This window comes from Nicotiana attenuata, chromosome 1 (assembly GCF_001879085.1).
Source record: "Nicotiana attenuata strain UT chromosome 1, NIATTr2, whole genome shotgun sequence".
In the NCBI taxonomy this organism is placed as follows: domain Eukaryota; kingdom Viridiplantae; phylum Streptophyta; class Magnoliopsida; order Solanales; family Solanaceae; genus Nicotiana; species Nicotiana attenuata.
Genome location: NC_031989.1, coordinates 17257561 through 17274123, shown reverse-complemented (window position 1 = coordinate 17274123; position 16563 = coordinate 17257561). Strand labels below are relative to the sequence as shown.

Genomic DNA, 16563 nt, shown 5'->3' with positions numbered 1-16563 from the left:
TATATATATATATATATTTGTGTTCTGACCAAATAACCCATATCACTGGACTTATTCCTAACCCCAAACTTTGACGAATTGGGTAAATTTATTATAAGTTCTCAAATACTTTTGCATTTTTTATCAAATCAGTCCAAAACTCATACGAATTCACCCCACTCGAGGAACGGCAACAAAGATTTCGAGCCAAAATTCAAAATCAGAATACGGTATGGTTGAATTAGGACCAACAGATATGGTAAGGCAAAACTTCCGCTGAGAAGAGAAAACAAATACTTTACAACAAATAATAAACGTGTAAAGTTACTGACATCTATCAGTGGACGTGCCGGAGTGGTTATCGGGCATGACTAGAAATCATGTGGGCTCTGCCCGCGCAGGTTCGAATCCTGCCGTCCACGATTTTTGTTTTCCAAATTTCCTCTCTTCCTTTTTCAGTTTGAAATTTCCAGATTGTATGGATGGTTACTGGTTAGTTAGCAAAAGTACCTATGCGTCCATTCTTATTTCCACTTTAACAACAACAACCCATTAAAATCTCACCAAGTGAAGTCTGGAAGGGTAGAGTGTATGTAGACCTTACCCCTAATCCGAACGAGTAGAGAGGTTGTTTCCACTTTTAGAGTGCATAAAATTAGAAAGGAAAAAAGATTTTAAATGGTTTGCATAGTTTTGAAGAATTAATTCTGAGAAAGTAGAGATTTACGAATTTAGTTGAGAATCTTACTACAACGTTGCAAGTTACCACTTTTGTTAAATATTGTGCGAAAAAAATTTACTCGCATCATGTGTTTACACTAATCCAATAAATATATGATTTATATCCTCACGAATATGGTCATCACTGAATTATATTAGTTACTTAATATATATTCTTACCTTATTTATCGATTAACTATGATAAATTAGTAGAATTTGATATAAATACTCCGTGAAAGTATCTACATTACATCCAAAATACTATTTTTATTATTTAGTTATAGTTTCTTATTTCCAAATGTATAATTTATCATGGGAAAAGGGTCAAAATTGTCCCTCTACTATTGTTTATTGGTTGCTTGTGCCACCCGTTACATTTTTCGGCCATTCTCGTCCCTACTGTTAACAAAGTTTGCAAAATTACCCCTTGTTAGTAGACTGTATTTGTAAAATAATTCTGGAAATATAAATGAATATAAACAGAAATGAACATAAACAGAAATGACATAAAACCAATTCGAGCCCACTGAATTCACAGTGTTTCCTTAAGGAATTTAATCCCCTCCTAGTACCCAAGGTTATGGATTATTTCCTCCCAGGATAGAACGAATTACACACTGGTGTAGTGGTACTTCAAACCCAGCGTTTCAGCGAACACAAAGTTCGGTAGCAAATCACACTTACTTTTTGCTTTGTTTGATGCTAAAAGTACGCAGAAGAAGGAGAAGAAACTTAGAAAATCGTAGTGAAATTCTGAGCAGAATAGCGTTGTATTTATAGCCAAAGTTGGGCTGAAATCTGAAGAGGTGCAACTCTTCAGAATGGCTGTTTATGCAAAACGCCCACAACATAAATGCCATTACATAAATGGCCATTTACTCAACAATAAAGAGGGAAAATAAAGAGGAAAAATTGAAGAGGGTAGTTACTTTTCTGTTACCAAAACAGAAAAACGGATTGGATTTAATATTAATACTTAATATTAATATTTTGTTATTAAAACAAATATTTAATAACATTTCTGTTAATATTTTACTATTAACAAATAAATTTGGTCCAAAAAGTTAATCAATCAATCGATCATTTGACCAAATCCAAATCCAAATCCATATCCGAATCCGAAACCGAATCCGAAGCCGAAGCCGAAGCCGAAGCCGAGCCGAGCGAGCGACGACGACGACAGCGCGAGGCTTGCCTTCTTCTCAACTCTTTAAGAGCTAGAAGAAGAGCAATTGCTTATATACCCATAAAAAACCTCTTCCTCTTCCAATATGGGACAATGCCCATTTGCCAGGGGGGGGGGGGGGGGTACGTTAAAATTTCGACTCAAAAGTTTCATTTCCCTCCATTTCCCATTCACCCTCTTTTAAGTATTTAATATATTAATTAAATACATCCAAAACCCACAATCCCCCACATGAATGNTCTATAGAACTTTCCTTTAAGTTCCGGAGGCACCTTCCTGTCACACAGAACACCAGACGCTAGCCTCCATTTCATCCACCCCACTCCTACACGGTGCGTGACATCCTCGTCAATATCCCCATCCCCCTGAATAATCGATCCCAGGTACTTGAAGCTCCCTTTCTTGGGAATGACTTGCGAGTCAAGCCTCACGTCCACGTCCGCTTCACCCGGCATGTTGCTGAACTTGAACTCCATGAACATATAATGAAAATAGGACATAGGAATGTCAGCTAGAATTTTAAAAAAAACATAAGTAGTGTTTTCTGATGTCTGTCAGCCAATTCCTTAGAACATTGTCTTGCAAGACAACACAATTTTCCAAAAGAAGAACCGATTATCCTCTATTAGTACCACATGTCACTGCCAAGCTTTGAGATAGCCTGTTAATAGGTGCTGCCAATAAACCGAATTGAATGAAGAAATGATACTGTATTAAAAACAGTTAAAAGCACAGAAAATACATGTTCTTGCAAGGGCTAGAGTAATATCAACACAGAAAGGGAGAAAACACATCAAGAATATGAAAACAATAAGATTAGGATAGCTAAACAATTTGAATTCAAAGCTGCGCATTTTAAACCATTTTCAAGCAACTTGAATAATATTTATCCAACAATGAGGCATGGGAAACTATTTTAGCAATTTTATCTCCGACATTCGACTTGCCAAAACCTCAGAATTGTATCTGGTTGGGAAACTTTGCACACGGACAGAAGAGTAGAATCATACAGCTTTTAAGGCTGGGATAGTTTAAAACCACAAATAGTTATAAAAAGAGAGCTCAGATTGTGGAAGCTAGCTACTTTCTTTTTGTAGCCAGAAATTGGATCCATTCCATGCCCATATAAGTGTCAGTGTGTCTTATTCTTCTGCTCCTGGTATATAAAATATCTGACATTTCAGATGTAAGCCTTTGATTTCCACAGGAAAGTAAGTGAAGGTCAACTTCATTTTGCTTTCAATACAAATCAACTTCAGTTGGCAAGACAAAGAACTCTTATTCAGTCAAACACAATAGTTATGCGCTCCAGGCTTTAAGATCGTAATTTACTTTCCCAATGAATAAGTTAGTATATTTATGAAGTTCTCTTCTATCTGACGGAGGGGTATTTAAACAAACTCGTTAAGGGTAAGATACGAGGAACATATCTTTTGAACATAAATATAGAATTGGATAAGCAGGGTAATAAGATATAATTCAGACCTCTCCAAATTTGGTATCTGCAGAATTCCCCATTGCAGAGTCCCTGATCCGTTGAGTGAGTAATTATAAGAAACCATGTACACTGAAGAAATCTTATTGAATGGAGAGAACAAAATTTTGATAAACATACTTTGCATCGACACCTTTAATGAATGTTGAAAATACTCGACATTTACCATCAGTGGATGTTGTTGCTAGGAGAATCTGCAGGAATATTTTACCAAAAGTTCAGTTAACAGACTAGCTAACCCTTTTAATTAAATAAAGCCACTGAACTTATAGTAGCAAGTGTATCAAACATTTAGTTAAACCATTATCTTGACGCAAGACATAAGATTTACCAAGATTTGGCAGTGGGCTGAAACAAGCAAAGTTAGCTTTGTTATAGGGATCAATATGAATGGGCTTCATAAAGTATTAACAAAATGGATGATATATCACATATTCCGAAGTTTTATTAGGTGAGATCTATGACAGGTCAATAGGAGCTCAAAATACTCCTCGCATTAATATCAAGAGAGATTGGTGATAAGATAATATCTCCTATGTCAGCAGCCAGCGGGCCCTTAAACTTTTCTTTCAAGATCACATTTTCATTTTTATTTAATAAGCAACATTACCTTCTTCCAGTTGACTCTACGCTATAACTAGTCATGACCCAGTTTTACGTCCACCGATTTAAGGAAACAAAAGGGAAAAACAAAGAGGAACCAGACCATCAACTCTGAGGCATTTCCTTAAGTTAATCTTGGAATGCATCATTCCAGCATCTACGGCAGCTTTCAACTTCTAATGCTACTAAAAGAGAAAGAGATATATGGGGATTTCCGTGAGAATTGCAAGACTACTTAAGTTTGTGTCAATAAATTCATAGCAACTGGTCAGCAATTTTAGTGGAATACTCAAAGCGACAGAGCTGCAAGCTGAGAGAAAGAATAGTCCTCACATCCTTCGTTGAAAATATTTTGCAAATAACAATGCAACTATTAAAATGAATGTCAGGGTATTCTTTCGCTGCTACATGATGCAATATAATATATAGAGAAACAGACGCACATTATTCGGATGCCAGGCAATACTTGTTACCGATGAATCATGCCTTTTCCTGATTAGCTTACTCACCCACCTGAGAAAAAATAAAGATAAATTAGACATGTTCCTGTAAAACGTAATCGTTACTCCACAAGTAATGACTAGTGTAAGTGTTAGCTTGTGTGTAAAGCAAGATGTCAGTATATCTTTCACCTCAGAGATTAGTCATAGAGGTTTTTTTTGTTCATCTTTAGCCATAAAGTTTGGCTTGTATACACCTATGGATTGACAGCATAGCAAACTCACATATAACATTGTCCTATGCATGAATCACATAAACTACACCATCAAACTAGGAGTGGGGCTTTTTTGTTCATCATTAGTCATAAAGTTTGGCTGGTGTATACCTATGGATTGACAGAATACTAAATTTACAGATAACAATGTCCTATGCAGGAACCAGATAAACTACATCAACAAACTAAGAGTGAAATACCAGCCAAGGAAAAACTGCTCCTAGTCTAGAAAGGCAAGATTTTCAGTAATGCTACGGTATGAACAACTTCATTAGAAATCCATTCTACAGTTTACTGAATGCGAATGATGAAACTCATGCATCTAACTAATGTGGCCCCAATTCTAAGACATACGGTAGCATTTACACATACAAAACCATCTGTGCGTGTCATTCTTTCTCCACCACATTTGCTAAGGATTTAACTTGTTCAACTATCAGACGGGGAAGTAATATTACCAGTTATTTTCTTGCTCATAGTAGCATATACAAACAGTTTTAGCCCCACTTCCAACAGCAAACTTGTTTTCTGCAAGAAAAATTTAATACCTAATAAAAAAAACTGAAGCAAGTTTATGGTTTCATGTCAGAAATATGCTAGTGTGATGGAAGATTAAAAATGAGCCCAGTTGGACATCGTCTGTGGCTCTCTAATAAAATAAGAAGAATATTGAAGACCTAGTTTTGTAAAGTTGGAAATTCAGACATAGAATCAGTGACCCAGAAATGAGGGGGGAAAAGAACATGTAAAAAGAGGTTAAGCCATATACGTGAAGCCATTTTGACATAGAACAGCTTGCAGAAGAGGGGTCTACGAACTTCTAACTGATGTCGTATGTGTGAAAGAGACACAAAACCATCTTTTTATGTATGGAAAAGTGGCTTCTCAACAGTGGAATATGTTCCTAGGCATCTATGAGGTAATGTGAGTAATTCCCAGGACAATGAAGGATGTATTGCTTGGCTGGAGGAGAAGAGGGTTGAACAAAAGCAAAAGGAGGATATCAGATACCATACCACCATGTATTTGGTGGTTTTTGTGGAAAGAAAGAACTCTAAGATGCTTTTTAAAGGGAAAAGGAAGTTATGCGAGAACACAAAAATAGAGTTGACTTCCAATAATGTTGAATAGTTGTTTTAAGCTAGAAAAGATGTTAGAATATAATAATGTTTTGCAAGAGTAGTCTCTGATCATGGATTGTATATTCAGACTTTTGAAATCAGATGCACTGTCTTACTGCAAATTTTAATAGAATTTATTTACTTCATCAAAAAAAAAGAGAGCATACAGAAAGACACTTTTGATTTAAGACGGAGTTGAATACCTTTTGGACTCCACTGCACACAAAGTGCTGCACGATTTAGCCTGAGAATGACCAGAGTAGGAACCCACCCTGACGCTTCTTGGTTCCAAACATATCTACAGAGAATATTATTCTCCTCAGCACATCAATTCATACTAGATAACCCACACTGTGCAATCATGGAACAAGCACACGCGAGCACACACACACTCTCTCTCTCTCACACACACACACCCCTTTCATCCTCTTTTCCCACACTCCGTCCATCTTACGTTAATCTTTTTCAAGTCAAACTTAACCATTGTACACACACTAAAGAGAATCAAGATTAAAGAAAATATATTACAGAATAATCTGACTACAAATGTGTCATACCAAATAAAACTAACTCTGTAGCTTTGTTAACTATATCGTTTTGCACAGGAAATATATTAATGCTCTACTAGGAAAAGCAAAAGAAAGATATTATAGCCCCATTTGGTGAAGTGGCTTCTATAGAAGCACCTTAAAAAAGAAAAGCCTGGCTTTAACCTTCACAAATATTAATACGAACAATGGATTACTGCCACCAAAACAAGTGAAGGATGTTACTGAATACGGGTAGTTTGAAGTACTTCTCAGGCCTAAAGTTCCTTCTAATCAAAGAGCCTCACTGTGATCAGATTTTTTTTTTGTTGTTGTTGTTGTTTTTTGAGAAGGTAAGGTATCAGTATATTAATAAATCTTCAGCACAAAGCTTGTGCTGGAAGCCAAAAATAAAGTTTACAAAAACCTACAAGGCTCAATATTACAATCCTTGCTCTTCTTACAACATTGTGGTCAGATTTAACAAATTACAAAAGGAGAAAAGGAAAAAAACAAGGGAAAAGCTCCTTGCAGGACAAAAAAAGCCACAATGTAAAATGAAAAACTTACAGCTATCGCCTATTTAATGATATCAAACTCTAAAAACTCAAAGGTGGATAGTCACTTACGAATTACGATCATGAGAAACAGTAACTATTTTGTTGGATCTTGAACTCCAATCTATACCGGACACAATTTGGTCATGCTGCAGCATCAAAAACCATAAGAATCAAATAAATGAAAACGTTTAAGTAAAATGGAACAAGAATAAAACATAACACTAAGACATGATTGTGGAAGATGAATAATGGATAAACAAAAAATAAGGGAGTGGAGATAGATTACCAAATTATATAGAGTTTTTCTTTTCCTTAAATTTCAATTTTTCAATTGTGGTCATTTAAAAAAAAAAATTACCAAATAACATGAAAGAAAAGTTCTTCAAAATTTTCAACAGCACAGCAATGGACCTTAGAAAATAAAATTGAAGGAGAGCAACAGATTTTATTACTGTCGTAAAATAGCCCCCTTATCCAAATATTTAACTACTAATCCTTATGGGGAAGGGGGGTTGTGTACAGGGAAGAGCACCCAAGCTCTAACAAAATACAAAGTTATAGGCAGTAAAACAACAGACACCACCATTATTTTGACCTTTGAAAAAGTTAATAACATGAAGCAATGATATTAAGACTAAATTTACCCTTTGAAGAACATGGACCTTCTCCCACTTGTCCTCGGATAGTTTATATATATGTACTTCACTATTGTTAGGACAAAGCGCAATCACTACAAAAACAAGTTATACAGGCATTAGCAACTCTTCCTCCTTCTAAGAATAAGAATACACGGAAAATACCACTACATTACCACACAAAGCATAATTTGTACACATTAAAGCACCACTCTCACATGCAGATTCAGAATTATAAAATATTGGGTGCCTAAATCACTGCACTCAAACTACTCCGTGCAATACGTGCAAATTTAGCATAAATACATATTTCTCATTATAATTTCATTCTATACGTTGTAAATATAGTTGGAATGGAAAGCAATGGGTGCAAACAACGATTGCTAATTGCCAAACCTTGCATTCCATGACCCAGGGGCGGAGCCAGAAATTTATACAAGGTGATTAATAAGATATTATAATGTTGCAATTGGGATTTGAACCTTACACTAAAGTAATTTTTCAACTCCCTTTGCCACTAGATCGGAATCTTCCCTTATGTCAAGAGGATATATATATAACCAAAAAAATGATTTTTGTTCTCACTGTCAAAAAAAAAAATTAACATTCTCAAAAAAAATCGTTTTTATTCTATTGATGCATTATAATTTCAGACTAATGGGATTCAGTTGAACCCTTGGCTCTACATAGCTCCGACCTTCCATGACCATTGTGATGGAGCAAAATCACTAGAAAAAGGTAAAAATGAACTCATCCTACTCAAAAGTAAATAAAAGAAAAAGGAAAGAAAATGACATGTATGAGCTACCCACTTGAACATAGGCCAAAAACATGAATTTTTGCTGTAAAAATCCGTGTTTCTAAAGGAATACAACTCTATAGATGAAACACCCCCAGAGCAATTCGGCGATGCTTCTGCATAAAAATTCAATTTTTGTTGCCATATGATAATTATTCATTCGAATAGCAATAATCCTAATCGAGTTTAAGTTCTATGCTCTGACAATGCAAAAATTACTTACGCAATTACTTAAAAAGTAATTGCACTTACTCTATTTAATAACATTTGATTGGTAACCTAGAATAAATTGTAGAAAGTAACAAGCTACAACAGGTAACAAGTTAATTTACTGGTGTAAAAAATTCATCACATAGTCAGTATATATAACTTAAATACTAATCTTGTTATAAAAAATATTAAAATTATGGCTAAAATAGATGAGGAATTGAGGGGAGAAAAGGAGAAGAGAGTACTGGAGAGGTCGGGACTCCAAGCATGGCAAGTAATGCACTGAGCAAACTTATGTATTGAAGTTGCTGCCATTGATTAATTTGCCTACAAAAGAAGGGAAAAAAATTAATGGATCAACAAAAAATTGATTTTCAGTGAAAATGGAAGATCTGAGGGGAAAAAAGGGTGAACTACAGAAGGATCTGTACCTGCAAACTGAGATCTACAGATGCCGAATGCGATTGGTAAATTTGTAGTGTATTTTTGAAGAATCCAAAATGCTTCAATCAGACGGAAAAGAAGAAGAAACAGTGGTATCGGTATTTACACTGAAGTTATAAAATCAGCTTCGTGTTGAAAAATAAAATAAAATAAAATCAGTTTCGTATTGAAAAATAAAATAAAACCAATTTCGCTAACTTTTGGCTCGGATGGTGAGCAGGAGCCAAAGTGCAGAAATAGCCAAATTCAATTTTGAGGGCCCATATTTAAGGCATGGCCGAAATTTATCAATTATTGTAAATTTAGCCATTTTAGAATTAACTTCAGATATACGCGACTTGAGAAAAATCGCGTATGAAGTTATAAATTTTATTTGAAATTTGGCATATTACTTGTGCAGGCAAACTTCAGACATGCATGACTGAAATTTGGCCTACCAAAGCTAAACTTCAGACATTTTGACTAACTTCAAACATATTGTGTGTTGGAAAATAGTCATGAATTCATAATATCAATACTCAAATCTCTACAATCAATTAATGAATCCCAAAAAAGTTAGACAATGCTAAAATTTCTATAATAAAAATGAAAAAACTTACTAGTAAATGTAGAAAATAAAAACATGTAATTAACAGTATGAAACTATCAACGAGGTAATTGCACAAAATGATATAAACAAATTAAACTTCAGTGATGAAAATGATGCGCCTAACTTACACAATAAGGAGAATTTATTGGAAAATAAAAAGTTTAACTTTCTGAAAAAGTCAGAGAGAATTTAAAGGTAATATCTACTAAGAGCCAATAATGACATCTCAAACTCCAAACGATGACATATAGTGCATTCAAGTACATATCCAAAATTTAGAAGCCAAGATTGAAAATAAAGAGAAAATCCCACTCTTAGAATATTATTGAAAGAGGACAGCCGGTCTTGCACACTAAGTCATGAGTGAACCTAAGTTCTTCAAGACTAGCCTTTCACTTCTAAGAAGTGGGAATAGGAGTCAATCGATGACTGAAATTTCAGGAGGAGGAGAAAGAGGAGAGGAGTATAAGAAGAGGAACATACATACAAAATGAACTTTGTCTAAAATTTGTCAAAATTGACTACGAGTTAAATAATTTGAAAAAACTGAATATTTAGGATTAGTTACCTCCTATAGCAAAGGTTGATACCTTATTTATTTTAAATATAAATATCCTTTTAAAAAATTATATTTCATAGCTACCTTTTGATTTTTTATAGCCAAATATCTATTTATGGTCACCCCCTACCCTTAAGCCATAAAATAAGCTTTGTATTATTTTTCTCTCTCATATCCCCTCAAATTTCTCCTATCCCCTATCCCCTATCCCATATCTATTCCCCCCCCCCCCCCCTCTCTCTACTTCCCATGTCTTCTCCTCCGCCGGAATATCCAACACCAAGCCCATGATTTGATCAGTTTCAAATCCATACAAGATATATTAGTTTGTCTGCATCTGAAAGATGAAACTCCCACTTAGACCATTTTGTATAATCCCCTACTGATGTCCGATAACTCTTGCAAAGCATGAAACATTTTTCACTGAGTGAGCCATTCTATAGGAGTCCTTTTTGCCTATCCAGAAAAATTAAGAAAACATTTTTTGTCATACCTGTTTGAGCTCTCTTGACTAGAACCTTATGTGTTAGTAGGCCTTACAAAGTAGTTCTTCTAGAATTCAGTGAACAACGATTCCTAAAGATCAGCTTGCGAATTTGTACTTCAATGTATCTCGCATGTATTCTATGTATTTCATTATATTCATTGTCTTTTTTTCATTGTATTTCTATGTATCCCGTTGTATTTTATGTATTTCATTGTATTCACTGTCTCGCTATATTTCATGAATGTATTCATATATTTTTTTAATTAATATAATTTATGTATTCAGATGTATTATATAATTTCTCTGAAGATTGCTATGTTTTTGGGGTATTTTCGGTTGAGAATCTTTTTTATAACTAAAAATACAAAATTTGTGTGTTATAATTGAGTTTATTGAGTTATATTAGGAGTCTATTATGTTAATTGATTCACTTTCCGTTTAAAAATAGTGTAATCCCTTATTTCACGCCGTGAATATAGTCAAATACAATATTTTTATGATATCTATTTTGATATACACATGTCCAATGTGCTATACACTGTGATATACAAATAATATAATATTTTTATTGTGATATACATTGATATAAAGGCAGCAATAACTATGTATATAATTTTATATTATTGATATACAAAGAATAATATTATTTTTATACGAAGAATGAAAATAAAATTTTAATATACATATTGATATAGACAAAGAAGAAAAAAAAAAGTTGTGATATACATATTATTGTGATATATATTTATTGGCTATTTGATGCCAATATCTATAACTAAGACTATTTTCTACCAATTATATGGGTAGGTTGTTATACCATACCAAAACCCCATTAATTTAGTGCTTAGATCGGGGAGAAAGTTATCTTTAAAGTTGTTTAAAATATAGTCAGCGTTTATAAAATATTTAGACCATAGTAAATTCTTGATTGAGCGGCATTTAACCATTTCTTCTCCCCGCTAAAACTTCTTCTTTTTTTTTCCCCTTGAAAATTCTTGTTGAGTTATCAGCAAGAGCACAAAAAAAGGAAGAAATTTAATGATCTCTACATCTTTTTTACCCATAAAACTAGACAGCAAAAAATGGTAGAAATTAGATACACTATTTTCCAAAAAATTTGCTTAAAAGTGTTGGGATATACTATTAACCATACGGTTTAGACATAGTATTATATTTTATTCTTTATGGAACAATTGTTTATTTAATTTATGCAATTCAATAAAGTACTATTTTAAATAGATCATTTGTTACATGTGTGTCCTTTTAGTTATGTAGTAGACAATTTAGTGTACGGAGTCTTAGCTCATGCACAAAAGATTAAATTGTTGGTTCTCATAATTAATAAACTATGTTCACAATCAAAGATATTGTTGGACAAAATATCTTGATGATTGTAGCACAAGATTATTGTATAATTTGTCTTGATTATGGAGTAGTTTTACTTTAACTTCTTGTGCTAGTATACTCAGTGTATATTGAACGGACTAAGTAGAGAAAAGATATTTTTGTACTGAATATATAAAACATTTTCTCTAATTCATTAAATGAGCTTATACTCCTAATCTTGATATAATTATTATGATCAATGTAATTTGTTTATTGTTTTGATTTATCAAAAGGTACGACTCTATTTAGAGTTAGTGTATGCCTAATAGATTGGACAATAACGAATAACATTTGTGAATAATAATTAGTCGATAGAATCCATAACTCGGTTTTGAGTTTGATGATATCCCCTTATGTAAGCTTATAAGTTTTTATGTGAAAACCCGGCAGGTGGATTTTGTATCCGTCACATGAAATAGTTTAAGCGAAATTATAAAGGATTTAATTAGTTAATTGAATTAAATTTTCAGTGACTTAATTTAATTAACTGGCATTTGAAATCTTAACATGGGGAGTTAAAATAAGTGTTAATTAATGAATTTTCGAAATTCATATTGAGGAGTTCAATTGCAGTTTTTTAGTGGAATAAATTGCAATTAATTATAGTAAGAATTAATTCATGCTAATTTCGAATTAATACTATAATTAGTAGCCTCTTATTATTTTGGTGGTCCCTGCTTTACCTAGTAAAAACCTGGACAGACTTGGGTAAAAAGTAGCTTGGGAGAATATACCTAGTAAAAACCTGGACAGACTTGGGTAAAAAGTAGCTTGGGAGAAAAGTTATCCTTTTGAGTTAGAGTAGGATTCTACTTGCAGAATCCTACACGTTTTTGAGCCCCTATTGTGGCTTAATTTCGGGTCTATTAAAGGAAGACTGGTTTCACCTAATAACTTACCTTTTAGTTGTATTGTTCTTGCCCACCCAAAAGCAAAATCGTCCAAAGGTTTTATCAGGCATATAGCAGAAGACTGCAACCCTGGATTCATGCTTTTTTGGAGGATTTGTGCAACTATTTCAAGAGGTTAGTGCTTCTAATCATGTTATTATTGCGTTGTCTAGTTTACATGTATTTCATGCCTGGATTGTATGCTTGCTTCCGCTGCGCATATTCTAACAAAAAGGGCGTAAGGATATATTTCAGTGAAAAAAAATTGTATTAATGATATCCAACTAATCAAGGGAAAGAATATACATCATGTTGTTCGCTACTGTGTTAAAACACAAAATCAGAAAAACTGTTAGAAGAATAAAAGAAATTGAAAAAACAGTAAAGATTAAGAAATATTCCGAGTCCACAATTTGCTTGCGCGTCCTTAAGGAATTTTAACCCCCTCACACGTTGCCAAGGTAATGGATTAAATCCTCCCAGGATAAAACGGAATAAATCTTCCTGCAACAGTGGCAATACAAACTGCAGGATACCCACGAACTTAAAGAACGGAGCAAAATCACACTTACGAATTTGAGAGAGAGAGACTGCGAATTAGAATGCAGTATTTTCAGAAAGAAGGAAGTTCTGTAATATTTTTGGTGTCTTAAAAACGAAGCCATGCCTCAGAATTTATAGGCAATTATTGGAAGAGGTGTGATGTTTGTTCTGGAAAAGGTGCCTTTTCAGAAGTTTACGCGACCTGCCGCAGTCCTACCACGGTTACGCCAGGACCTCGGCCAGAGTGGCCCTCTGAATCTGCAGCAGGGTTCTGGCGCGGTCCTACCGCGGTTACGCCAGGATCGCGGCCAGACTATCCTTCTGAATCTTTAGCAGTGATCTGGCATTTAATTAATTATTAATAATTAATTAAAATAAATTTTATCCAAAAAATAATCTTATCCATCGATCATTTGACAAATCCAAATCCAAATCCAAAGCCGAGCCGAGCGAGCGACGACGACGGCGCGAGGGTTCATTCTCTTCAACTCCTTTTAAGAGCTTTAAGAAGTGATTCTATATATAAGCACACAAATGTGTTGTCCCTCACCAATGAGGGACAAAGTGCAAGTCAAAAGCTCACTTCATTCAAATTTTTATTTCCCTCCATTTTATTTTCCACCATTTCCAATTCACACTCTTATACTTTAAAGCCCAATGCTTAAAGTCTTTGAAGCTCAATGCCTTTAAAGTCCAACAATCCCTCACATGAATGGGAATGGATGTAACAAGAATGATCATAGATGAAAGCTGTGTGATTTGCAAGTAAGGATTAATCGCATCTGGATAAGTAGGTTTCCCTTTGAACTTTCCGTAGTGAACATATGTCGGATATACTCGGTCAATCGGTAGATTTGATATCTTTGAACCGTCGAACTTTAGTGTATACCTAGACAACCATATGTCACACAACCAACCTTTAACCGTCTTTTGGTTCTCCTTGTTGTGTTCGTTTCAGCCATGAACACCGCCTGGTTTCATAAGTGTGTAGAGAATTGGCCTTACAAAATTCTCATTGAAGCGGCTTCCACTTCACACTTACATAGGTGATTCCTAAACGCGTAATCCTTTAGATTGACACTATTTGATAAATACCTCATCAAACTTAGGTAATCATTAAAGAACGTGTAAAGTTCTATCCTTGTTACTGAACATTGTCTTCATCACGAGAATGGACCAAAGATTTTATTTTGACAATGTTGAACCGGTCAATCACAACTTTGTTTGAGCTCCTTGAACCTAGATCTCGGAACATCCAAGATTCTAGGTAGAGTTACCGCCATGTTGACTTGTCCTCGGCCATAGTCCCATTCCCTTAGATGATTTCTCAACTCCCTCTCTAGTTAAGCCTTTTGTAAGCGGATCCGCCACATTATCCTTTGATCTTACATAATCAATAGTGATAATTCCACTAGAAAGTAGTTGTCTAACGGTGTTATGTCTTCGTCGTATATGACGAGACTTTCCGTTATACATAACGCTCCCTGCCCGTCCTATTGCAGCCTCACTATTGCAATGTATGCAAATAGGAGCCAAAGGTTTTGGCCAGAACGGAGTGTCTTCTAAAAAATTTCGAAGCCATTCAGCTTCTTCACCGGCTTTATCCAAAGCTATAAACTCTGATTCCATTCTAGAGCGAGCGATGCACGTTTGTTTGGAAGACTTCCAAGATACTGCTCCTCCACCAACAGTAAAAACATATCCACTTGTGGACTTTGTTTCTGTTGAGCCGGTTATCCAATTTGCATCACTATATCCTTCGATAACCGCAGGATATTTATTGTAGTGCAAAGCGTAGTCTTGGGTATATTCCAAATATCCCAGAACTCGTTTCATTGCCACCCAGTGATGTTTGTTTGGATTACTTGTGAATCGACTAAGTTTACTTATTGCACAAGCTATATCAGGTCGTGTACAGTTCATGATGTACATTAAGCTTCCCAACACACGAGCATACTCCAATTGAGACGTACTTTCTCCTTTATTCTTTATAAGATGATGATTTAAGTCAATTGGAGTTCTTGCACTTCTAAATTCCAAGTGTTTGAATTTTTCAAGTACCATTTTCACGTAATGTGATTGAGACAAAGCTAGACCCTGAGGAGTCCTCTGGATTTTAATTCCTAGAATTACATCGGCAACTCCTAAGTCTTTCATATCAAACTTACTAGCAAGCATACGCTTAGTAGCTTGAATGTCGGCAATGTCTTTGCTCATTATTAGCATATCATCAACATATAAGCAAACAATGACTATATGATTTGGAACGTTCTTAATGTAAACACATTTATCACATTCATTAATCTTAAAGTTAATCTTAAAGCCATTTGACAACATGGTTTGGTCAAATTTCGCATGCCATTGCTTGGGTGCTTGTTTTAGTCCATAAAGGGACTTAACAAGTCGACACACCTTCTTTTCTTTTTCGAAACCACAAACCCTTCGGGTTGGTTCATGTAAATTTCTTCCTCTAGATCACCATTTAAGAAGGCTGTTTTTACATCCATTTGATGGATTTGAAGACCATACAATGCGGCTAACGCTATTAGCATCCGAATGGATGTAATTCTTGTTACCGGCGAGTATGTGTCAAAATAGTCAAGACCTTCTCGCTGTCTAAATCCTTTGACAACAAGTCTTGCCTTGTATTTGTCAATAGTACCATCGTCTTTCATTTTCTTCTTGAAAATCCATTTAGAACCCAATGTTTTGTTACCTGGAGGAAGATCAACCAATTCCCAGGTATGGTTGCTCAACATGGATTCTATTTCACTATTGACAGCTTCTTTCCAATATTGTGCTTCTGAGGAAGACATTGCTTCCTTGAAGGTACGAGGCTCATTTTCTAGGAGGAAAGTCAGAAAATCTGGACCGAATGAAGTAGATGTCCGTTGACGTTTACTTCTTCTCGGATTTTCCTCATTAGGCATACCATCTATTATTTCCTCCCGAGGTCGTTTTGACTTTTGGTAGGTCACTTCACTTTCCTTTTTATACGGATAAATAGTTTCAAAGAATTCAGCATTATCTGATTCTATTATCGTATTAACGTGAATCTCAGGATTTTCTGACTTATGAACCAGAAAACGATATGCCTTGCTATTGGTTACATATC

General features: G+C 34.8%; 1 protein-coding gene and 1 non-coding gene across 2 annotated transcripts in view; one reads left to right on the top strand and one right to left on the bottom strand.

Moving 5' to 3' along the window:
- LOC109209024 (actin-related protein 2/3 complex subunit 1A-like) overlaps positions 1-9145 on the bottom strand; it is a 16156-nt gene extending 7011 nt beyond the window's left edge. The window contains exons 1-9 of the mRNA XM_019372217.1: positions 8982-9145; positions 8796-8877; positions 7551-7636; positions 6976-7052; positions 6023-6117; positions 5157-5226; positions 4427-4496; positions 3501-3574; positions 3371-3413 (exon numbers count right to left, since the gene is read on the bottom strand). Coding sequence (XP_019227762.1) covers positions 3371-3413; positions 3501-3574; positions 4427-4496; positions 5157-5226; positions 6023-6117; positions 6976-7052; positions 7551-7636; positions 8796-8865 — 585 coding nt within the window. The 5' untranslated portion in view covers positions 8866-8877; positions 8982-9145. The remainder of the gene's footprint in view (positions 1-3370; positions 3414-3500; positions 3575-4426; positions 4497-5156; positions 5227-6022; positions 6118-6975; positions 7053-7550; positions 7637-8795; positions 8878-8981) is intronic.
- On the top strand, positions 320-401 carry TRNAS-AGA. Its single transcript has one exon. It is a non-coding gene; the product is annotated as a tRNA-Ser (tRNA).